Source organism: Onychomys torridus, chromosome 12 (genome assembly GCF_903995425.1).
Source record: "Onychomys torridus chromosome 12, mOncTor1.1, whole genome shotgun sequence".
NCBI classification, from domain to species: Eukaryota; Metazoa; Chordata; class Mammalia; order Rodentia; family Cricetidae; genus Onychomys; species Onychomys torridus.
Window position 1 is genome coordinate 9,909,425 of NC_050454.1, and position 24,337 is coordinate 9,933,761.

The 24,337-nt window shown below is 43.5% G+C and overlaps 1 protein-coding gene across 2 annotated transcripts in view; it reads right to left on the reverse strand.

Annotated features, from left to right (window-relative positions):
- Positions 1–24,337, reverse strand: part of Atp13a5 (ATPase 13A5) — a 123,304-nt gene that overhangs the window by 76,605 nt on the left and 22,362 nt on the right. The window contains exons 4-9 of one of the 2 annotated variants that reach the window (XM_036203568.1): positions 24,009–24,079; positions 23,824–23,904; positions 15,482–15,551; positions 10,692–10,826; positions 5,279–5,351; positions 4,253–4,381 (exon numbers count right to left, since the gene is read on the reverse strand). In XM_036203568.1, the coding sequence (XP_036059461.1) occupies positions 4,253–4,381; positions 5,279–5,351; positions 10,692–10,826; positions 15,482–15,551; positions 23,824–23,904; positions 24,009–24,079 (559 nt within the window). The remainder of the gene's footprint in view (positions 1–4,252; positions 4,382–5,278; positions 5,352–10,691; positions 10,827–15,481; positions 15,552–23,823; positions 23,905–24,008; positions 24,080–24,337) is intronic. The other variant, XM_036203569.1, reaches the window with a different exon arrangement.

Sequence of the window (24,337 nt, forward strand, 5' to 3'; positions counted from 1 at the left end):
CTCTATCCCCTTCTCAAGGAAGGTGACATTCTGTAAGACAGAATGTTGGAGGCACAAAGAAAGCAAAGCAAGCTAAAAGTTCAAAAGAACTCATTTCACAGTAAAAAAAAAAAAAAAAAAAATGTGAATAACAATTCCTAGTTCCCAGATTTAAAACATACTAGAACAAACTAAAAATTTCATCAGTCCTTAGTTAAATGTTCAACTAGCAAAAGAATATGTCATCTTTCTAATTTAGAAATGGCATTATATTGATTATATTTACATTTCTTTCTATGAGGGCAAGAACTTTGTCATAAAGAACTTTCTATACTCCTCATTTTACTCTATGGCATATAATAGGCTTAAAAATGTGTTATCTGCTAAATATATGTCTGAGTTGAAGAAAAGCAATTACTTAGGTTTTTCTATTACTGTTCTTTCAAAGCCAGCTTCCTAGTGAGGAGAATATTTACATTGTAAGGCTTAAGAAACTATAACATTTTATTGAGGTCTTGAATATTCTTCAGCATATCCCCTGAGCTGAACATTGTCCTTACTCCATTTTCCTTAAAACAGTGATGATGCCCCTCCACTGTGCAGATTTACCAATTGCGTCCAAAATGACCCTGTAGGAGAGACAGAACCTTTGGCAAGTCTCTAAATAATTGTACTGCGCTGTTTTGCAAGTCAGCCCCTATAATGTGTAGATACTTACAGATTACTTTGTGACAAGAAATATTAATCCAGAATATTGCTTTGCCTAATATGATAGTAGCAACTAGTTTTCTTTTATATACCCCAGTGAAATTGGAATCAGACAGGCGCTGATCAAATGAAGTCACCACGAGATACTGTTACGGAAATGACACTCCAGGCACATAAATTTACAGAGAATTAACACTTCCCGTGTATTATTAAGACTCTCATGCCTGGGCTTTTCTGGGGAGTCCAAGAAGAGATGAATTCACCTGCAGAAGATTAGGGTACCAGGAGGAGGTTTATGTTTCAGAAGGAAGTCCTTTGACTGTGCACTCTCCATTATAGAGTTGGCGCCAGGGACCTTGAGACCTCAGCCAACTGCCAGATAGAGGTTCTTCCACGTCCCCATGGAGCTGGATGCCACTTCATAGTGACGATGCCCAAAATGCCACGTTCTTGTTTATGGCATCACTGGGACCATTTGACAGAAAATGGTCTGCCAGTGCAGCCAGCTTTCCTTCATCTCACTGATCCCAGCACAGTGCCTGGCACATAAAGGCATTTCAGAAACTCAGATGAAGTAAACAGATAAACATCAAGACAAAGCGGGGTTGGGGGGGCAAGAAGAAGAGAAGAAAAAAGTGGGAGGAGGGAGAGGAATAGGTATGATCTACCCATCGCTTACAAGCTCGTGTGGCAGACTATCAATTCAGAAAGACTGCAGAGGGAAAAAAATCCTGTGTATTCCTCTCAGATCACTGCATCTGTCCTAAACCGAGGCTTCAAGTCAACCAGCTCTTTCATGAGTAGAGGGGGAAGGAAAATGCTGTCCTCGCTCACATATGCATCCCCAAGAGAACCAACCAGAAGGCACTGGCTAGAAGCATAGGCTCTGGGGAAGCCATGTGCTGGCGTAGGTGTTTTTTCTTCATGAAGCGGTTATTAGGAATGTATGTCATTTCTGACTTTCATGTTTTCCATTTGCTCCAGCAACCTTGCCGGCCCTGCTCACTGCTGTATCTCCAGCAGATTTTCTGCTAATAGATCGGTGAGGCACTACTTCCATCCTGTGTGCATATAGACAAATTATTTCTCCTCTTCTCTTGGCCTCGTATTCACCCACCTAAAAGAACTGCAGAGTAGATGGAAATGTGTGAAAAAAATGTTGGTGTAAAAGAGCATGTGCTAAAACTAAGAAAATGGTAAGTACGAATGGATTCTCCCCCATCATATGCCCCTTTGTGTCTTGCCTCCTCCCCCTTGAGGAAAGCAAGGTCCTAAAGGAGCCATTGCCTCAGGGAAAAGGTACAAGGGACAGGGAAGTTGGAAACTGGCCTCTGAGTCCTGAAAATCATGTGTAAGTTTGGTCATGGATTCTAGAGACTTCCAGGGAGTTAGAAAGCCCTTTGCTTCCCCATGCCATCCCTCTCCTGCATTTCCACCTAAATTACCAGTCCTGAAAGAGCAGGAAGGGGATCCCAAGGTGACTTGTGCACCATGTGTCCCTAAGAAAAGGGAGTGCACCTTAGTGGGCAATGAGAACACTCAATGAGGCCATAGGAACTGGGCGTCAGGCCTCAGCCTCCCAGACTCCGGGAGACTACAACCACAAGAAGACCTGTAGCATTCCACTCTGATGTCCTGGAGGACTTCGAAGCCAGATGGAGTCAAGGGGAACTGGTGCAAGGTCACTGACTTGCATCCAAATAAACACCAAGCCTCGTTAGGAAAGGAAGTCAAGCTTTTTGCAAATCAGTGACAGCTCAGGAGAAAATCCCACAGATGGGTGCTGTGGGAGGGAACCTGCATAGAGCAAAGGGTGACAGGGTCAAAATGGTGACAGCCGCTTCCCCACCTCAGACTCTCCTTCTGCACTCAAGTGCCACTCTGTGTTTGGGAACAAGTGCCTGCTCCAGTTCTGATTCCATGACTAATCATTGCGTAGCCCTGGTCTGTGTTCAACTCTGTTCCTTCGTTTGTAAGCTGGCATTTTAATGGCTCCTAGCCTAACTTGTTTGATAGCATGTTGAAGTGAGATATAAATTTTACTTATAAAACATGTTACTATAGGATACTAGGAGTGTTTATGTACTATTTTTACATAAATATCTGTATCTGCAAAGGGTTATTTTGCAAGTGGAAAAAAGATGCATCTGAGTTGTATTTGTGGACACATACCCTAGCACTGACCATACTGATTCTTAACATGATAGCTCTATCTGGATGCTTTCACAGTATGTATGCCAGTGGGGTCCATTTCCCACACAAAAGAAAGTGCATGATGGGATTTATGTGCTTTTGAAGAAATTAACAAGATACAGAGAGTTAGTTTCATATATATTTCTGTTCCACTGAGTCTGACTCTAAAATGGATCTTTTTTTTCAGCACTCAGAATATGCAGATATTGGTGCTGGTGACTTTAGTTTTGCTATAAGTGAACATAGGAAAAGCCCATTGTCATTCAAGTTCATTTAGATCAGTTTTAACTCTCTGAAACACTCTGGCATTTCCTAGGGCTCAGGGCAAATCCTGTAGATCATGAAAGGCGAAGGAACTGTTGTTTCTCTTTCCTGAGGTCCCCATGTCATGCTCTCTGTCACCCAATGAGAAAAGCACTCAGAGGGCAGGCATACTTGGGCTGTGGGCACACATGGGACAGAGGCCACCCAACATGTTTCTTCACTGGAGGTCTGCACATTGGGTACTATGGCAACATTCATTCCCACCACCACAAGGCAGGTTGATTTCAATGCACTAAAGGAGATAGTTCATAAGTATAGCAAACATATCTAGGTTTCCTACATTCTGTCCCCATTTTAAATTAAGTAGAGTCATTTGTAAATATTAAGATTTGCTTATAATGAACAATTTAAGAGCAGACAGTGGATTTCCGTTACACTCAGGTCATGTTCAAGGTTTGTGTGCACTTCTTCCCAGCTTTCTACTAGAGAGAAGCAGGCAAGTTTAACCATCCATCAGCACAAAGGACAAACAGCTTTTAGCTTCATGCTTCCAAATAGTCTCTCCTTAAAATGTGCTGCTGTGAGAGCCACAGGGGCTGTGAATCTGAAGAACAGAGCAGCAGACTGTTGCCTATGCTAAAGCTCACTGGATCTTTCCGGGGAGACCCAGTTCTAAGGAGTTCCCACCATGGCTAGGCAAATTTCTCCTCCCTTTTGACTGAGACCCGACAATTTTTTAGGCTGTGCTTTGCTTTTATGCAGATAGAACTATCCTCAGATTTAGGAAGAGACCGCATTTCCACCTGCTCATGCTACCAAACCTCCTTCCATTAACTCCTTCATGCCACCATTCAGCAATAAACCCCAAGGGATAGCAATCGGTTCCTCTAGGTTTCTGTTTTGTGGCTTATTCCTATTGTTAACCGGCACTGTCTGCTTGCGAGTTCTTTGTCTTTGTTTAAATAGAAAGGCAGCATGGATCTCCCTTATCCACTTCATGTCTCAGCACAGGGCTTGATCCTAGCCAAACAGGGAGAGTTGATCTGATTTGCTAAAGTTTGGGCTAGCTGTTGGGTAAGGAAGAGGATGCTGGGTGACAGCAGCCTACCTGTGAGCATTCCTTCATTCACCACACAACTCCCATCGATCAGGACAGCATCACAGGGCAATGAAATTTTCCCTGGAAGAATGAGAATATCCCCTGGAACCAGCAAACGGGATTCCAGCTCCTGAAGACCTAGGTGACAGCAAAACTTCCATGACTGTCTGGGCCTTTTCCTGTTTTCTCTTAAGAATTAAAATAACTAAGAACTCCCATCTGCTTATTTTCCACTTGGGCAAGACCTACCCTATCTATTCACCTGCCCAGGGCCCCTTTCCACTCAACTGAAAATCACCAGGGGATTAGATTAGGAAATTGTTTCTTGGGGCTTAGAAATGGATGAAGAGTAACAAGGTCCTCTTTGGAAACTGGTACCCAGCCAGGCTCCATGCAAAGTAAATTTTTCAGAGCATCGGTCAAGAGCGGGGAGCCCCTGGCTGCTACTTGCTCTGTCTGGGCCCTGGAATCCTGAGAGCATTTTGAGGTGACATGAGACCTGCCGCCCTTGCTGCAGTTCTTTTTCCTTACACATAACTGTGGCTACCCTACTCCAAGCTAGCTCAGAGCAAATGCCAAGAGTGCAGGCAATCAGCATCAAAAGGTTCCATTCAAGCCTCCCTTCCAGATGACAGCTTGGAATGTATGAGGCAAGGTCTTTGGGATATAGCTGGTTGAAAAAGATAAAGGAGCCTTTAGTGTTCACATGAATATCCAATTCTGTGAAGTATGGAGGGCAGAGAGAATTTGAAGCTGAAATCTATGAAGACAATGATGTGTAGGAGCAGTCTGAGCAAACTTTGGAAGAGGGTGAGGCAAGCCAGGCCTGGGGCTCCAAGCTGAACAGGGCGGTCACTCTCAGGGTTCTCCAGATGTGAGGTAGGCATCTATAGTCTTAGCCTCCTGCAATGTTATGAGTCAGATGCCTCATTCTTCTCCTCATACTCGCAATCCCTGGGTTTAGTCAGAAAGAAGTTCCATCGTTGATAACAAAGACGAACGGTCTGCTGTACAACCATAGCCTGGGTCACTTACCTTTGCCTTTTACAGCGATGGTGACCTGGACTTTGTTGTGGTCCTCCACGAGGTTGTGCAGTTTAATGGATTGCTGCCAACAGAAAGTCAAGGCTTTACCAGCAGATAGTCTGTATCCTGCCGACCGCCTGATCTAAATACAGTGATGGACAAACCTGCTGCCACAGCCAAATGACCCAGCTTGCACTTGATCTGCTCTTATTGGTCTTTGAGACAGGGTCTTGCTACCTAGCCCAGGCTGGCTATGTAGCCAAGGGTGGCTTTAAACTCACAACATTCGATCTGCCTTTCTCAGCTTCCAAGTGCCGGGGTTGCAGATACGTTCACCACACTCAACTTCTCCTTTGGCTTTTGATACTTCAGCTCCCCTGCTCCCACCCATACCGTCCTGACATGACTTTAGGAGCAATTCTACTTGTTCATTATACACAACTTTACTCCTGGGTGAAAAATATGATACACGACTACAGAGTCCCGGATGCAGGTAGAGGAACCAAGGTGGAGAGAGAAGCCTGAGCAGACCACGAGCCTGTCTGAGTTAGTTCTATAAGTGACTGTCCACGGGGAAAAGCAGTCCCTGCAAAACCGCTTGCTCACACTGGGTGAGCTGACAGGCTGAAGTCAAGCCTCTAGGTTTGGAATCTGGATGCTAGCACAAATAAGTCTGTGTGTCTGTCTGACTGCAATTTGCTCATCCAAAAGGGGAGATAACATAAGCCTTTGGAAGAGGTATTTTAACCTTCCAGTTAATTCTTACAAAAACCCTTTGTGCAATAGCACCATGCTGAGAGCACCTGAGTGCTTGCAGCTACAAAGGAAGAAGCTGCTGGAAAAACCATGTGGGACAGCACCTGGGGAGCCTCGCTGAGGTATCCTTTACTGACATACGTCTATCAAAGGTGGAGGAGATGGAAAGGAGTATGGAGAGAAAGCAGCCATTCCTAGGATAACGGGGGTCAGAGGCAAGAGGGGATTGGTCCACACACTTCCCATCCTGACATGGTGTGTCAGCATGAGGAAGGGGCCACCAGCAACTGGGGTAAGGGTGGGCTGCTGGGGAAGTTCTGCCATGTCAGGGAACCGGATGTCTCTAAGATGAAGCAAGGCTGGTTCCTGTTGTTGCTATTGAAATTCATCTTAAAGTAAACCAAATAAAACACTTCTTTTTTTTTATAGGTTAAATTACTCTGTTCCGTTAATGACTTTTAACACTGCAAATTTTTCCAGACTGATAGTCATCATGCACAGCTGTGTGACTTTCCCCAGAGAGATCATAAGGAATTCAATAGTAAGGTTTATATGGGAGAAGGAATACTATTTACTTCAGTTCCACATGAAAAACCAAACTTCCCTAATTTGGTCAACTGAGTGGACAAAACGTTACTACTATTAGGTGCATATACATCGCTGTAAAGTAACTACCTGAGTCTTGACTGTCGGGGCATGCATCTACACCTGGTATTACATAGGCAGCTGAGAGAGTCAGCCAAGATTCTGTGTGAAGGACCCTGGATTTGGTCAAAATTCTGGAATTGGAGGTATGGCTTACCCCAGTAGCCAGCCACATACAGTGTGTGCAAAATGTGACCTGAGAAGCAAGTAGCTTCTTTGGTAAGCACCTGGATTTAGCCTGAAGTTACCTTTAGGGTTTAAAGTGGCATTCTGCTGATGTATTTTACACGCCAAGGATCTATCCCAAGCCTGCAAGGTTTCATCAAAGAAATTCATACAATATTATAAGACTCAAATGACTATGTATATAACCAACCACAGTATCAAGCCGCTACTACCTATTAGCCACTGTGGAAGACCCTTTGGAAAAGCTAGATCTACACAAAAATAAACGAAAACTCTCTCTCTAGCATACATATAAACACAGGAGCAAAAGGCTGCCATGGAAAATGCTGAAGTCACTTGTCGCGATCACGCACTTAGGAAGCACCGTGGGTGACAGTCACTCAGAGGTCCACTTGACAAAGCAGATTCTTAAGTGAGTCCTTGTCATGCTGAAAATAGCTTTCTCTCCCTTCTGGAGCTCTTTTTCCTGCTCAACTCCCTTCACTTACTTTCTGCTCAGCAAACTCATTGAGTCGATGCCACGATAATGTCAGCTGAAGAGGACGCGAATCAGCACATTTGGAAGTGGGGAAGTATGAGTTAATGGCGCTTGACAGTAATTCTCAAACCTCATTATGCTGGGAAGCTGGATTTGTTTATCAGACTGGGGAGTCTGCTATGCTTCCATGCCTCTGCTGGATGGGGCTAGTCCCTAGAATGTTCAGCCCAGCTTGCTACTCCCAAGCTCTTTCTAATCTTTCACGTGAAGCTCTGTATAAATATAATCTCCCCCGACGAGGATAAGATCTGGGGCGGGGGTTAGGGGAAAGCAGTGCTCGGCTCCTGGCTCCACACCTGTGCTGGAACACGGATAACTTCCATGACAGCTACCTGTTGCCCTTCCTTCCTTCCCTGTGAGACACATTATTTCTAAGGTGGAGAGGGGGCTCTGCATTCATCCTTGTTCCCAGACTCTGTCACATAGTAGGCCCTCAGCAAAGGTGTGTTTCATAGACCTGGATTGTTCTACATCTCCCAACAACACAGGGGTAGACTAATGTAAGCATTCTCTTAGAGCGAATGGTACTCAGAAACCATAAGCATGGGTTTCTATGACAACCAGGCAGCCAGGAGAAGGCAAGCTCTATGATGTTCGCCGTGGCTGCAAAGCTCATTGCCTGATTTTCCTAGGGCCCCCTCCTGTTTCTACAGTCCCTCTCCAGTGGGATCAGGATCAGTTTCCACAGCTCATTTGCATACAGTTATTACTCCACATCTGCTGCTGGATATCTTTGTGTTTGCCGTGGCTGGATTTTCTCCAGAGATGTGGGAAGTGGTGCATTAACTCAGGTGCCCCAAGGCTCTGCGAGGTCACGACTGAAGGCAGAGCCAGGGATGAGGGGATCTAGTGATACTCTCAGTAATATGCTAGCAGCTGCACTGGTGGAGCTCAGCTATACTGAACACAAATACACCTCAATGTAAGCACAGTCTGGGGCTTGCACTCAGCTCTGACTTACACTCCCCTAACTTCTTAGTGTTTCTTAGCCTCAGTAATGTAATCTTTCTTCAAGTGGCATGATTTGGGGTAAGGCAATCAGGCAGGAAGACTATCCTTCTTCGCTTTAATTCAGAAACGAGGAACTCAGCAGAATGACTTAGATGTTCCTTCCTTCACTCCTGCTAGCCTCTTTTCCTCCAAATCTTACCCTTACCTCAAAGTCCACAGGTCCGTTTTGAAAAAAAACATGCTCAATGCAATAGTATGCAGGACTTCACTGGGAGTCAGGAAAACTGGCCACTGTATCTCACGTGGATATGGGCAAGTTCCTCTCAGGTGGTGGGAAGCCATTCTACTGCATGTGTCTCGTTCTAAAATTTTATGCCCAACACATGGTTATGATGGATATAGGAGCCTGTTGTGAACTAGGGAGACATAAACAGTGTTAATGGTTGGGGGGCTCACAACTGGAGCTGTGAAGGAAACAGGCTCACTTGGTGTGGCTTTACAAGATGTTTTACAAGTTAGGTCAGTTAAGTTCCGTAAACAAATACCAGCTGCTAATAAGATTAATGGTTGTCTTGTAATTCCTATTCTTCTGGAATCCTTTGCAATGCTGCCATTAGAGCTCATGTTCCCAGGTTGCTCACTGTTTTGGGCAAAGTAAATTAAGGATTCTGCTAAGGAGAAGACAGGAATTTTAATTTTTAAATATTTTTTAGAGTTATTTAATTTTATGTGTGTAGCTATTTTGCCCACATGTATGTATATGCACGACTTGTGACCTGGTACTCCTGGGGGCTCGAAGAGGGCATCAGATTCCATGAACTGAAGTCATGGACAGTTGTAAGTCACCATTCACATGCTGAGTCCTCTGCCAGAGTAGCCAGCACTCTTAATCACTAAGCCCTCTTTCCAGTGCCAAATGTTTAATTTTGATATGGAGTTTAAAATACAGAAATTAAAAAAAAAAAACTAATTTTGGATATTGCTATACAACAGTTTCATCCAGGATTAAAACTTTTCATCTTCCAGGGATGTTCCTTAGCAGGAAGGTAAACAACTCAAAACAGCTTCAGGAAGTCCCTGGAACTGACCAGATTCACTAAGGCCCCTCTCCTCCAGAGCAAGCAACAAAAGCTGAGATTGCCCCTCAGACAGAGGGAAGCTGAGCTGCAAAAGACTTTGAGACCAGACCAGCTGCCTGGAAGAAGCAGAAACCAGCAGAGCTGCCGGGAGGGGGTGTTGACCAGAGTCACTTGGAAAGGACACTGTCCAACCTGTGGAGCTACTTACAGGCTGTGCAGAGTGCTCCAGGTTCCCAGCTTTGTGAGCTGTCACCCATGCTAGGGTGGGCCTTGGTGACGCAGCTGCCTTTGAGTATTTGATGATGCTGTAAGTAACCCGAACCAAAGTCGGTTCACCACAGTGGACTTGGTGGTATCCATACTTTGGTCCCTTGTGGGATCCCTATCTAGGATGAGTCAATGTATGTGTTGCATACCCCCCGCCCCCGCCACTTCCAGGAGGTTTTGTCACACAACAGATATGCAGAACAGGAAACCAGAAACCATGAAGGAAAAGAGAAATACATTTGCCTCTGTGTAATCTTCAGTGTATGAAAAAGCCAAAATCAACTAGGAAAGATGGACTAAAAATGACTTTTCCATATATATTGTGGATATGAAAAGCCCTTGAATATAAAAGAAAAATGGAATGCTCAGGTAAATAAAGTACGACTCCAATCACTAGCAATCAGTGAGTGTTCATCAATTTAAAACACTAAACACTCAGTGGATGAAAACTTTCACACAGCAATATCTATCACACAGTGCTGGTGAGGATCTGGAAAAATCAATGATCTTGTGTGTTCCTGATAGGAAGAATTATTTCATTTGGAGAAAATTACACTGCAACATCTATTAAAACTTAAATGATATCTATCCTTGGATCTAGCAGCCTGGCTTTTGGTTGCCGTACTAAAAAGAAACACAAAGCAGTGTCTTGTGTCTTGGTTAATATGCGATTTCAGTCACTGGCCCTCCCCCATCTTAGCAGTAAGACTGTCATCAATGCATGCGACACTCTTCACACCTACTCACACACATCCTCAGAGTCCTCAACATGGTCCGGTGAAGCCTCCAGTTGATGACCGAACTTTGCAAAGGCTTTTGAATCTGCTTGGCACTCCCAATGCCCTGTCCCACAATGGTCCCCACAGTAAGGTTTGCTGATGCTGCCTTCTGACCTGTGTTTGACAGAACTACACCACGCTCCGAGTGGAAATTCGATAGACTTTGCTTGGTTAGCCAGAAGCTAATACAATTGGAATCCAGCTATGATTTCAGTTCTTACCTGTCTCAAGTCATACACACTTAAGACAATAGAGATAACTGTCAAGATGATGATGGCCACAGAGTATTCTATGTAACCCTGAGACAGCCACAGAGTGAGGGTGAAGGCTTGGAACACATAGAATGGATTTAAAACCTGCAGGTACAAAAATAGCACGAGTCATTTATGTGGTAGCAATCAGAATTGTATCATTACTTTATAGAACACCTTTCCATCTTAACAACATATGATGACCTCTGCTACTTAAGAATTCACTTAGAACTCAATTAACTCAGGCAAGGGCAATGTCAAGCACATAGAATTTGATATGGTAGAAGTAAAGTTTCCCTAAGTACCCAGAGCCATGCTCAAAAATTCTCCATTCTTAGTTCCAAAATATACTTCACCAGTAACAAAATCTAGCAACTTGCCTTTTAGCCATTATGTTGGGCAGCAATCTCCAGGTTAAAACCCTCTGTTTTGTGGGGGAATCTTCTTGAGACATAGGATACAAATGGAAAAGTGAAACAACAGGATATTTTAGGAGGCTAGGAGGGGAGTTTACAAGGAAATGAAACAACAGGGTGTTTCTGTGGTGGTGGGAGGGTGGTGGAAACACTCCATTCGACAGGAATGTGTCACTAAGAACAGATGTAAACAACTAGGATAGCTTCAGGAAGTTCCTGAAACTGACTGAATTCACCAGACTCCTCTCTCCCCAGGAATCTATAAGCAGTGAAGACCACTAAGAGTAAGTTGAGCCACTTAAAGGTCACTCTGACGAAACAGCCTGGAAGAAATAGAGATCAGCCAAACTGCTTGGAAGAAACAGTGATGAGCCACAGTACCTGGAAAAAAGTTTCACCCCGCTGAGCCACTAGGAAAAAACAATTCCAGCACACCGGGTTGCCTGCAAGTTCTTCAGTTCACTCTAGGTTTCTAGATTTTGTGAGCTGTCGCCAGTGCCAAGGTGGAGTTTTGTTGGTATAGCTCCCTTTGAATTGTTTATGCACTCATAAGTAATCCCTCACCCATATTCCTGTAAGTAACTCTAATCAAACTAATGGGTTCACCAAATTGGATTTTGGTGTTGTAAATAGTTTGTGTTGTCAGTTCCCTAACTGAGTTGAGAAGACATTTGCTCATGTCTGCCTAGGAATAGTGTCACACAACACCGTAATAGAGGAAAAACATAATTCAGTCTCCTCTTAAAAATCATGGGCTTTTCTTTTATGTTCTCCCATACTACAGACTTATATTAATTGTGCTATGAAAATGGGAGATTCTTCTTTTTGTCCAGGCTATTTTTATATAGCCTATTCTTTCTGTCACAGATCATAGGAAGATCCTTTTAGAAACAGTAGAATCAGAGTCCTCCTCCCCTTGAGCCCAGAAGGACCCTGGGCAGCAGTGGCTGAAGGGACCCTGGCCAGCTGAAGCATGGTGGGCATGGCCCTGGTAGGCCTTAACCTTCTCCCCAACTCCCTTTGCCTGGCTAGAAAACCCAATTAGAATACATTCCTAAAGCCAACAAAGTCTATTCCTTTATTTGGCTACTTTCTCCTCCTGAGGCTAACCACCAAGGTCCAGCTATCAAAGTATTGAAGTCCAGCAATCAAAAGTCCACTTTGGCTCACCTAATAAACTTGCCCAATTAAAATTAAACACCTCATACTAACACACCGTTTCTCTTGTACCTTTATAAACCACCATTTGCTTATAGATCACTGTCTGCTCTTCTCTACCAGAGACAGTTCTTTGTCCCTTCAGGGCAAATATCCTTTTTCCCTCTCCCTTGCACCCTTTCTCTTCTCTCTTGTCCTCTGTCTCTTGTCTTTGTCCCTTATCCCTGCCCTCTGTCCCTCTAGGGCAAACAAATCTCCCTTATGCTGAGAACTTGGCTTTGGGGGTCCTGAACCCATACTCTCCTTTTCAGTGGCTTTCCCAAGGATTTAGCAAACACTGCGGAGGACGGTGTCACCAGCTCTAAAGCTGATTAGCCATAGCAGGCACACATGTCTCCATAACACCTTCAGCTCTTTTATCCCCCCATATTTCCCAGTTTGGTCTTACTGGTTCCTATGAATGATTATAGCAGAGGGCTGGGATGAAGCTGAGTTGTAGAACACATCTCTAGCATACCCAAGGCCCTGGATCAACCTCAGTACCCCTAAATAAGTAAATACAATGATTACAAGAGAGAGAACAAGTCTTAGGAAGGAACTGAAGGAAGGTTCCACAACACAGAGAGGCAGCAAGAATGAAAGCGCCCACTAAGAGGAAGTGGATTCCCTTCCTGAGGAAAGGCCCTTTATCATCCTTATAAATCAGACGAAATACTAGCTAAAACCAGGGGTACTCTTTCCAGCTGCTACTGTCTGTAATTATCTTACACACTGAATAAAATTCCACTTTGCTCCTAACAATGAACTGGTATCTACTTAATAAGTTAATAAAGCTACACATTAAGGGTTTCTCAAGCCTTGTGGATATTATTTATAAATTTAAAAAGCTTTTGTTTCTTATTATCCCCATCTCAATTGCTTTACTTACAAATTATAGCTCTTGAGTTCACTTGGCATAAAATGTTCTAATTATGGATTATATACTAATGATAACATGGTTGTAAATTTATAGAAATACAGTACAAAATTGTCCAAATATTTCTTCTAAAAAAAGCAGCATAATTAATTTAACCTCCTTATTCAATATCCTTTCAAACTAAATGTGAAGTATTTGCCCCACCCCCTTTAATTTTACTAAAGTTGTGGTTGATATGTACTATGAAATACCAGACTCCTTTGAAAAGGATCAAACTGATACTTTGGAAAATACTTAACACTTTTCAAATGCGTTTTGGGAGCGGTTCATAAGGCAGCCTACCTCTCCATAGCTGGGGAGGCTATGGACATATGGGCTGGAAATAAACACATGAGAAACGTATGCACCTGATCCCTTTTGCTGGGAATACAACACTACTCTAAACACTAATGCTGAAATAATAATAGCCTGATGTTTGCTCCAGAAGTAGAACAATAATAATAATATTTTATATTAGACAAATATGGCGATTCTCCAAAACAAAAATGACCATTTTCAAGGGTTAGAAAGAGTCTAAAAATACGCTTGGCTGGCAGGATTGCTCAGTGGGTGAAGACATTTGACAGTGCAAGCCTGGGGGAACTGAGTTCAATCCCGAAAATTCACATGAAGGTGGGAAGAAAGAATGGACTAGAAATTATCCTCTGACTCCATACATCCAAGCCTTGGTATTCCATGTACCTATTCCCACTTCACACATCATGCATAAACACAGACACATATAATCACATTTAAATAGATTTAAATTGTGGAGCATCATGTAGAGCCAGAGCAGCAGCCTGGATCAGAGATATAGATAGCACAAGGTAGGAGCTCGATGCTAGAGGAAGTAAGGACAGAAAAATCTCCCAGAAGAGACAAGGAACTGAAACCAGGCATGTGCTGAGAGGTGGAGATATCACGATGCTTCCTACCCCAGCTTGGAGGCTGAAAACAAAGCTGACTGAGGGTGGAGTGTGATCAGAGTCCATGGCACATCCATGACCTGCATCAAGCCCCACATAGACCAAAGCACTGAAGTCACTAAGGGGCACATACTGTTGCCTCCAATATGGGCTTGGTTCTGACCCAATAAAACACTGGGGACCCGATGGAGGTAGGGACAAAGCCATCAAGGAGAGACAGCAAGCTCAGAGAGTGAAAGGGGGATGTTTCCCACTCCAGGTAGAGTCACACAAAAGTACTAACAAACATGTTGAAACACACAATACTATTTTTAAAAAACTAATTAAAAAGTCACACTTAAGAAGATAGAATTAGTAAACGAATGTGTGAAGGACCAAAATGATGAATTTCAGAATCTGAGGGATCATGAACGTAATCATGTGACTCTGGTTAGACTGAATAAGTATGGCCTCTCCAAAAGAATTCCCTCGTTGAAGTGCTACCCCCACGGTGGTGGTATTTGGAAGTGGGGCTTTGAGAGATAATTTGGGTTACATAGGTCCTGAGAGGCAGAGATCAGACCTCCTTCCTGAGAAGACACATGGAAGGGCTGGTGTCCCACAGGTCAGCAAGAGCCCTCAGCAGGGTCTGAGTACACAGCCCCTTGAACCTGGATTTCTATCCAATCTAGGTGATTGTGTTGCCACATGACTATAGAACAGCACAGAAACTTAAGACGACAAAGGAAGCAGGATATTATAAAACAGGACTCTGGCTCTCACTGAGAAGTGTATTTAAACTTTAAAAAAAGAGGGTTCTGGGCCAGTGGGGTGGTTTAGCAGGTGAAGATGCCAAACCTGATCACCTGGGTTTGATCCCTGAGACTGGCTTGTTGGAAAGGGAGAACTGACCCCTGTAAGCTGTTCTCTGACTGACACATGCATACATGCACACACACACATGACTATGTCCCCATCACATAGATAGATAGGTAGGTTGGTAGATAGGAGATAGGTAGGTAGATAGATAGATAGATAGATAGATAGATAGATAGATAGATAGACAGATAGATAGATTGATAGATTGATAGATAGATAGGAGGCAATTGAAAAAGATCAGTCAGAAATCCTGGTGTGGGTGTGTGTGTGTGTTTGCTGAGATTAAATAAAGCTGAAAAGAAGCCTTAATAAACAGAAAAAAAAATACAGGCTAGATTCAGAGAGTAGCCTCATGAAACAGAGATAGCATTCCCATTCCAAGGGATGCAAGTGTTACTTACAATCCCTCTGAGCCCGAGAAACTAATGAAGAAAATGATCTAGTTACCTGTTTAACCAGCAGCTTCCATACAGGCTGGATCTCCACCTCGATAGCGTTGGGCCCACACACTAACCTTCTGTGGGAGATTGACCATCTGTTAGTGTCAGCCTAGAAGGCCAGTGACAAGCGAGCAAAGCAAGCTGACCACAAGCCACCCACCTCTCTGTCCTTTATGCATCTTGTGCCTTGAGAACCACTGTAGCCTGATATCACCCTAAGCCACGAATATAGTCTTAAGATGAAAGTTGGTACATGATAGACACAGTTGGTTTTTCCTGCCTTAAACTGTCTTTAATACAACTCAGTCAAAATGAAATTAGAAAGACATTTAAAAAAAACAATTTGATTATATCCTAAGAGCAGCTAAAAAGACACAGGTCTGAAGATATTCATAGATTTATCAGGCATTCAGTTTAGCCCGAGACATCAATGATGGTGTCTGTCTTACCCCAGCATCTTCCAGAGGAGGCCCCTCACATGTGAACCCATTCAGGGCACCAGTGAAAGAACAAATTCCCAGGAAGATGCTCTATGGTTGTCACTTGCAGGTGTCTGCTTCCCACACAAGGTGCAGGACACATGTCCACCAAAAAGAGAACCACTCATATTTGGGTTGTGTTTTATGATTTTTAAAGTTTTTGCAAGAGATTCATTTGATCCTTACAGTGTTCTATAGAGTTCTAAAGGGTGAATCTTACCAATAAGAAAAGTTGTTCACTGTGGACATTTAGCCCAAGGGTCACACAGCTAATATTAATTATAACTATAGAACTTTTAAGCATCATATTAACGAACATGGCCTATGATCACTGTTTATAAAGAAAACTGAAGTCAAGCAAATTAAGTACCTGTCTCAAGTTCTTAGAGCCAGCAAAGGAGGCTACTCCCAATCATGGCCTCCATGCCATCACTTCACAACTCCACTTCTGCAAATATCAACAGGGAAAGCCTGCATGGGGGGCCTTTGGTCTTGCTATTGTATAACTCAGAACTGACTGAGCTCAAGTTGTCTTGACTTTCAAAGCATGTTACACCAACTTTAGTTATTCATTGCCATGGATAGAGATGACTTACATTAAGGTCTTCTAACTCTGTAATGTGGGGGGATGCTAAGGCTCAGGGGATGAAGAGGCAGAGAGGAAGAGGAGCCACACTGCTGTGTGAATTCATGAACCCTAGATCTCATTCTGGAACCTCAAAAGACTTGAACTCAAGCCAGTTGAGTCTGTGACAATAATCAGTTATTGGCCAATTGTCAGAACCTCTTAGGACCCAAGGCTTGGACCATCTACCTCTCCCCAGCCCACTTCTCACCCCCAACATGAATGGTATGCTCACCCCACAGTCTTTCCTTTATAAATGCTGCTCAACCTTTAAAAGCCAAACCTGCCAGCCAAGCCAAGTGGCTCAGAACTGTGAGAATGAACACACCTAGCTCCACACTCAGCAAGCCTCACCCCTTGTTATTCCTTCCTCTTAGATCAGTTTCCTGGCATCTTTGCATGGCTCACTGCTTTGTTCCAAACAGGTATCTAAAAAGTATTTCCTTCTTGAGGCCTTCCATAACAATCCTATTTAAAACAGCCCCTCCCCTGGCCCTGGTGGTATGGCATCAAGGTAGAGCATTTGCTTAGCATGTGCAAGACCTTGGGTTTGCTCCTTAGCACTGGGGGACAGGAGGAGAATCCTACCTAATATTCCTTAATTTTCTTAACCTACCTTATTTTTCTGTACAACACATATAATTATCATTCGTATGTATGTGTGCTCATGTATACATGTGTGGGCAGATGCATATACACATCCACTTGTATATGGGGAAGCCATAGGAAAGCCTTTACTATCCTTCCTCAGAGGCTGTCCACCTGTTTTTTCAGACAAGGCTCACATGGAACACACCATGTGGGCTAAGCTGGCTGACTAGTAATCCTCAGTTCATGCCTCTAACACCTCCCAGCACTGGAATTACAAATAAGCACTACCATGTTCACTCATTTCACATGGATTCTAAGGATCACACCTCAGTCCTCATGTCTCCGAGGCAAGCACTTTACCAACTGAGGTACCTCCACAGTTATTTTTAAGTACCTCTACCTTATTTTTCCAATGTGTTAACTGGCTATTTCTACCATTATAATGTAACCTTTTATGGGATGCTAGTAAATCCCACAGAGATAAAATAGAGCCTGACACATACAACACAGTCAAGAATCATCTGTTTAAATTAATGGAGAGCCAAATTGGAGGTGGGGGAAAACCTTGGTTCCCTCATCTGAAAAAGTAAACTTGATAAACTATGCCTAATAAAACTCTGATCAATATCTTAGTAGGATAAATATGCAAAGCATTTGTCACAAGTGTGCCTAGGACATGGCAAATCCCAGATTAATGGCAGCTGTCTTTTAAGTATGACTGTCTGATATAGTTAAATACTTTTTATCTCTCCTTCACCAACACTTTTTTTTAAAAGTAACATCACTTACCTCATTAAATTAAAACTTATATTTACATGTTTTCCTCCTCAAATCACTTCAACTGTTTTTAAAGGCAGAAGGAGAGCTTTCTCAGATCTGTTTTTTTTTTTTCTAGGATCTGAGGCTAGACATAGAGTATGTTCCCCAAAAATGTTGGAGTTAATGAAAATCATGGGGACTCATGTCTAGAGTATATCCCCTTGAACAAGGTTCAATACCCCAATGCACAACTAAAGATATATTAAGACTACAGAAACCCAATTGGGAATGCAGCTGAGGGTCTGACTCCCTTGGTCTCTCCCTGTCTGGTGAACTCATTCCTGAAACTGCCATTGAGGGGAGCTTCGGTCCTGGAGAAAGGAAGGATGGGATGGTGAGGATCAAGCCTTGCCTGTGATTGACGCTTTAGGGCTCATCTGGACCATCATGAAATCACAGCCAGCCTGCTCTTGGCCACTTTGTCATGTCTACTGTCCTTAGCCAAGAGAAATTCTAGGCTGTTTAGAGGCTGTGTGCCCATATCAGTCTCAGAGCTAGCCACGGAGAATTCTCAGGAATGTTGAACAGCGGTGGAGCAACCAGAAGAAAAATTAGACTTGATGCCAAGTCACATAGAGAAAGGTCAAAGCTCTATTCCACAACGAAGGATCTGGTGAGGTGGCAGGGAAGAGAGGTTGAGACCATTCTGTGTGGCCTCACCAAACAATGTAAGCCAAACACAGCTAAGTAGGTTTGCCTAACATCCGTCACTATCCATTAGGGAAGAGTGATAACAGACAGCCCCTTCTCAGAGGATGGATCTTGACCAAGTCTACAGCTGAGAACTCTGGAAGGGAATTTTATGCTTTCTGTGGTTTATACTTCTGGGTTCACAAGGGATTTCCTCCAGTTCTGAGATATTCAGATATAATTCTGAAATGCCAAGGGTGAATGATTAGGAGTACTTTCCTTTGAGGGATAGTCCATTCTCCCCTTTCAATTAGCTTGGTTTTTAGTTCCTTTACTGATTCAAATGAATACATCAACATATCTCTCAAAAAGAATTGCTAGCGAGCTTGTGTGAGGCCCTGGAGTCCTGTAGACTGGAGTCGGGGTCCTTATCAAGGAAGTAGGAATGAGCTACAGTCACTGGTACACTTCTCAAACTTCACAGGAGCACTCAGCTTTGCCCACTCTTTCCACTTGGCATCTCCGGCAGGAGAGATTCCTACCGTCTCCCAAGGAGTCAAGGCCAAGCAGAAGATTCCACCATGACTTCTATAGCAAAGGAAAAATCTGCTGGCCAGTTACTCACTCCCTTGAAACTCATGCTTTACAAAGGGAGGGGGGGTCTAAGATGCACAGGCTATGACACCCTGAGCCTGGGATTTGGATATAATTCTATAGTACAATAAATGGGTTGGTCCTAGAAATCCCCCAATACCAAACATCATGGGTATGTTTTGAGAGATTGTTTTCTGGAAGAAATCTCCCTGCTTGTTAACGAAACAGTGATATAAAGAAACCACATGTCTGTAACTGATGTGTAATAACAGTTGTTTAGCTTTTCATCCTGGTCTTCATCTATTGTCTGTCTATTTCTTTCATTTCCTAATGAAATGTGCTTCATTTTCTAAATTACAAGCTTCCATATAGTCGGGGAAAGCCAGTTCATACAGGATTTCAGCCCTCAGTGTGAGCTAGTGAGGTGTTCCCAGAAGTCTCTGCTGGTGGAGCATGCCTGAGATTCCCACATATGAAGAGCATTCCATATACAAAGGCCCAGATGGGAAAGAACCAGAAAGGGTATAAGGAGTTGTGGTGAAGGTACAGCGAAATCTAGGCATCATCACCATCATCTCAACTGCAAGGCTCAGGACTTACACTCATTGCTGTTTCCATGGGGTTTCACTCTGAGATGAGCCCTGGATTTATTTGGTTTTGTACTTCCAACAGACCCACACCCACAAAACTGTGGGCCTGAAAATTCCAACTTATTAAAAAGAGACCATTGATCTCAATTTACTTGTATTTTAAATGAAATATAGGTAGTGTTTTAAGATAACCTACAAACTCCTAGTTGAATGTTAGGAGTCAAGATCATGTTTTTAGCTTCTAGAGGAATTGAGGCTTCTCTCCCATTCTCCAACAAGCCATTACTTGCTCTTTCTAGAACGAGGAGGAGGAGGAGGAGGCTGAGTGTGTGTGATTGGACCATTCTTTCAGAGTGCAGCTTTCAAAGGCATAAGAGTAACTGTTACTTCTCTTTCAAGTATCGCTCCCATCAAGACCTGAGGTGTAGCACAGCGAAGTTGCACGGTAGTTCCAACTTCTCTTTCCTCTGCCCTCCATTGGCCTTCCCTCTTTCTTTCCTGTTTGTTGCCCATCTTTTCATGAATCAGCTTCTGCTAGGTGGAGCTTGCATTGGTGTCAAATATACCTCTTTAGCTTCTCATCCCTCACATTCCTTTTGGGGGTCCCCAGCAAGCATGCCTGCTTTTCCTCAGAAGGGTAGGACAAGTTAATCGAGTTTGGCCCTGAAGAACCACAGAATCAACTGGGAGAGGCTCCTCCCAACTTCTTTGGTGATGCCACATTGATGACACAAACTGGCTGTGGAATAAATACTCCCACTTAGAGACCGGCAAACACTGGCTGTCAACATTTGTATCTCTTCCTGAGTCACCAGTGAGGTGACTGTCTGGAGTTTACTGCCAGGCGGTTACTTTTCTCTTTTCCAGAGCCTAAAAAAAGAGTCAGGAGCCAGATGGGTGAAGGTGAAGGAGTACCCTAACCCTGTCCTAGGAAGAAAGACTAGCGCGGATCGGGCAGATGTGGTGTTTTCATAGGACCTCGTTCTCGTGAAATGAATCACTCAGCTGTCAGCGAACCTGTCCAGGAAAACTACCATGACACAAAGCTGAGTCCCGCTCATGAGAAGTGGGGATTGGAGCAAGCCAGTTCCGAAGTCCATTTACTTATACATTTTTGATGCCTTCTGGCAATTTTTCTCCTGGGCAAAATCAACTCTCCTGGTGGTCTGATAAGCTTTTGCTGCAGAAAAGTGAGAATTATGAACATCCTTCATCCCCTCTTTGCCAGGCTGCTAGGAACCCCACAGAGAAGTGTGCATTGAAATGCCGGAGCGTGTCATCCTGTCAGATTTTTGCCTGCCCTCCTTGCTGTTTCTCTTGCAGTGAGCTCTTGTTTTTTAATGCAAGCAAGCTCAGATTCAGTTATTGAATTTGCATGCCATCCAATCAATCAGTCACTTTTCATTTCTCTGGAAAGGCCCCCAGCTTACTCCAAGGAATGCGGGGGAAAATGTGCCACATCCACCTACTCTCTTTGTCCTTCACTCTGGCATGCCCACAAGATAAAATATGCCTCTGCTTATGAGATTATTTCTCGATTCTTCATGTTTGGGATACCGTACTTTGTCTTGCTTATTAGATTGTCAAGTTCTTTATTGTGTGGACCAGATTTAAATTTAATTATGTATGATGTTTATTAAAGCTTGGAATTTGATAAATAAGGACATATGTGAGTTAGCTACACCAATGGGGAATCTTTCTTGTGGAAATGGTTTCTTGTGCAGAATGTCTCTACATCTATCATTAAGATCTCTTAAATGTTCTAGATCAATCCTCTAAATATCTTGCGCTAAGTATTACTAAGTTTCATTTTAATGACTTTGAAAAGTTTCATATCTCAGCGTATTGAACATTCATCTGAAATCTTATATAATGATAGCATTTCTAACACATTTTGTAGTACTGTCTGGTGTAGTTGCCTGCTTCATTTCTCATGGTATTTCCACAAAGGAAAAACCCAAATCAGCACTTCATGACTCTTAGACTTTGTATAAGAGTTCTGGTGGTGGGCAAAAGAGCAGGATGGCTCAGGGAGTAAAGGCTCCTGCTGCCAAACCTGCTAACCTGAGCTTGATTCCTGTGCCAGAACACCCTCCTGCAAAGTGCCTTCCAAACACATGCTTTGTAGCACTTAAGCTACCACATGCATGCACATACAATAAAGGAATATTTAAAATGTAATGAAGAATTAGCGTGCAGCACTTGCTAGAATTCTAGAGTTCTTTGTCTCATATGTACTGTCTCACTCCTACAGAACTCTGAGGGAGCTGTGGGAGTAGAGACCAGAAGCAGTAATTCAAACAATACGTTTCTTCTTAGTTTGACAGTTGATGTTTCTGGTGGATCACAGTGATGTCTGACAAATAATGTCCCTAAAAGTGTCTGAGAAACTAAAGGGATTGTTAAGATTATCAGAAGGGCTCAGCTGTTTCCTTTGGGGCTCACCAGGATCAGCCATTTCAAACAGGAGCTGAGGGAAGCAGGGACTTTTCCCTCTGGCTAGTACGTTAAATGAACATCTCCTCCTAATCTCTGGCAGCCTACAGACACTAGCCTCATGATCCACCCCCACCCCACGCCCATCAATGACTATGTCTTTCTCTTTAGATCTCCGGTCCCTTGCAAAGTACCTGTCATATCAGAGACACACAGATAATAAATCAATGAATACCATCATTTATTTGTTTCTTCTGCAAAATACCTGTTGAGCTCCTATAGCTGGCCCAAGCATGACAACCATGGCTCTGGCAGGCCTCCCCCTTTCCCTCTGCCTTGCTAACTGTTAGATTACATTCCTAAAGCTAGCCACCAAGGTCTGTTCCCTCATTTGGTCACTTCCTCCTCTAAGGCTGATCACCAAGGTCCAGCTATCAAAGTATTGAAGTCCAGCAATCAAAAGCCCCCTTTTGGCTTCTCTAATTAACATGTCCAATTGAAATTAAACACCTCATCCTAACATGAGGTTTCCCCCTTTCCCTTAATAAACAGCCATTTTCCCATGTGCCGTGTGTTTCTCCTCTCTCTCCAGAGGTAGTCCTTCGTCCCTCTGGGGCAAACCTTTGTGCTGAGAACTTAGTCTTGGGGTGTCTTGTACCAACAACTTTGAGGTCCTTTCAGTAGGAAAGGGACCCACACACTCCAGGTGTTCCCTCTCCGACCCTCGATAAGGCACAAACTATTACCTAAATGCCTGTTTTCACAGAGATTCTCAGTTAAGTGGGAAGAAAAATGAAAGTGACCACCTTCTGACTCAGGCAGAAGACGGCAGCAAATGACCTTGCAGGTGTGATTTTTAAGAGGAGGAAGGAAAAGGAGAGGTCTGGGTTAGAACGGGCTAGGATGTGGTGGTATGTTTTGATTGGGCACATTAATAAGGTGAACCTAACGTGGGGGCGTTTGATTGCTGGACTTCAATACTTTGATAGCTGGACCTTTGTGATCAGCCTTAGGAATGAGTCTGGCATAAGAAAGTGTCCAAATGAGGGACTAGAGCTGGGTGGCTAGCTTTAGGGATACAATCTGCGGTTTACAAGGGAGAGGGAAGTGGGGAGGGCAAGGCCTGCCAGCCCCATGTTTGCCATGGCCAGGCTGGCTAGAGCCCTTCATGCCTATCATGAGCCCAGGGCTACTCTAGGTACCACATAAACAACACTGAATAACACAGCCAAGTCAACAACAGTAAACTGTTTATCTCCACAGCTCTTTGTTCACCGTAAAGTGTGATCTGAATAGTGTCTTTCTGGTTCTCCATCAATTTGGGAGGATTAAGAAACCAATGTTTATGAAATGACTCAAGATTATTATAAAGCCTATTCTAAAAGCTGAGAGAAAGGGCTGCATTTTACTTGATTTGTTTTGTTCTTTTGGTGTCTTTTTAATAAGTTTGCCTAAGAAGAGAATTTACAATGTCTTTCTGATGCCAGCAAATGGCATCAAAGCATTGTGCCATCAACATGCCAATGAGGGTCCGTTTGATACTTCATGTCAGCAGAGTTAGGCTCAGTAAGCATCACAAACCTACCTGACTTCTTGCTCTTCAGTGGTCAGACCCAGTCCAAATGTATGGTGGATGTCAAAGCACGAGTTACTGTCTTCCAGTAACCTAGGGTGTTGTTGGGACGGGAACCACACATCAGTTCACAGTACCAGTGAGCCAGTGTTCTTCAGCTGTGTCCTGAGGTAGTGGCGAGAAAAGGCCATACTTACCCAACTTTCTGAAACCGCTTCTCCAAGAAATCCCACACGTACCTGATTTTCTGCACTTGGATGCACTGTAGCTGCAAACATAAGTGGGAAGGAGCAGAGGAAAGCTCGTCAAATGGGACTTGGTCAACTGTTCCCAGGTGAGTCTCACACTTAGTTATGGTTCCAGCCAAAGCATGTTATAGTCAGAGCTTTTTTGTTTTGTTTTGGTTTGGTTTGGTTTTTCGAGACAGGGTTTCTCTGTGTAGCTTTGCGCCTTTCCTAGAACTCACTTGGTAGCCCAGGCTGGCCTCGAACTCACAGAAATCCACCTGGCTCTGCCTCCCGAGTGC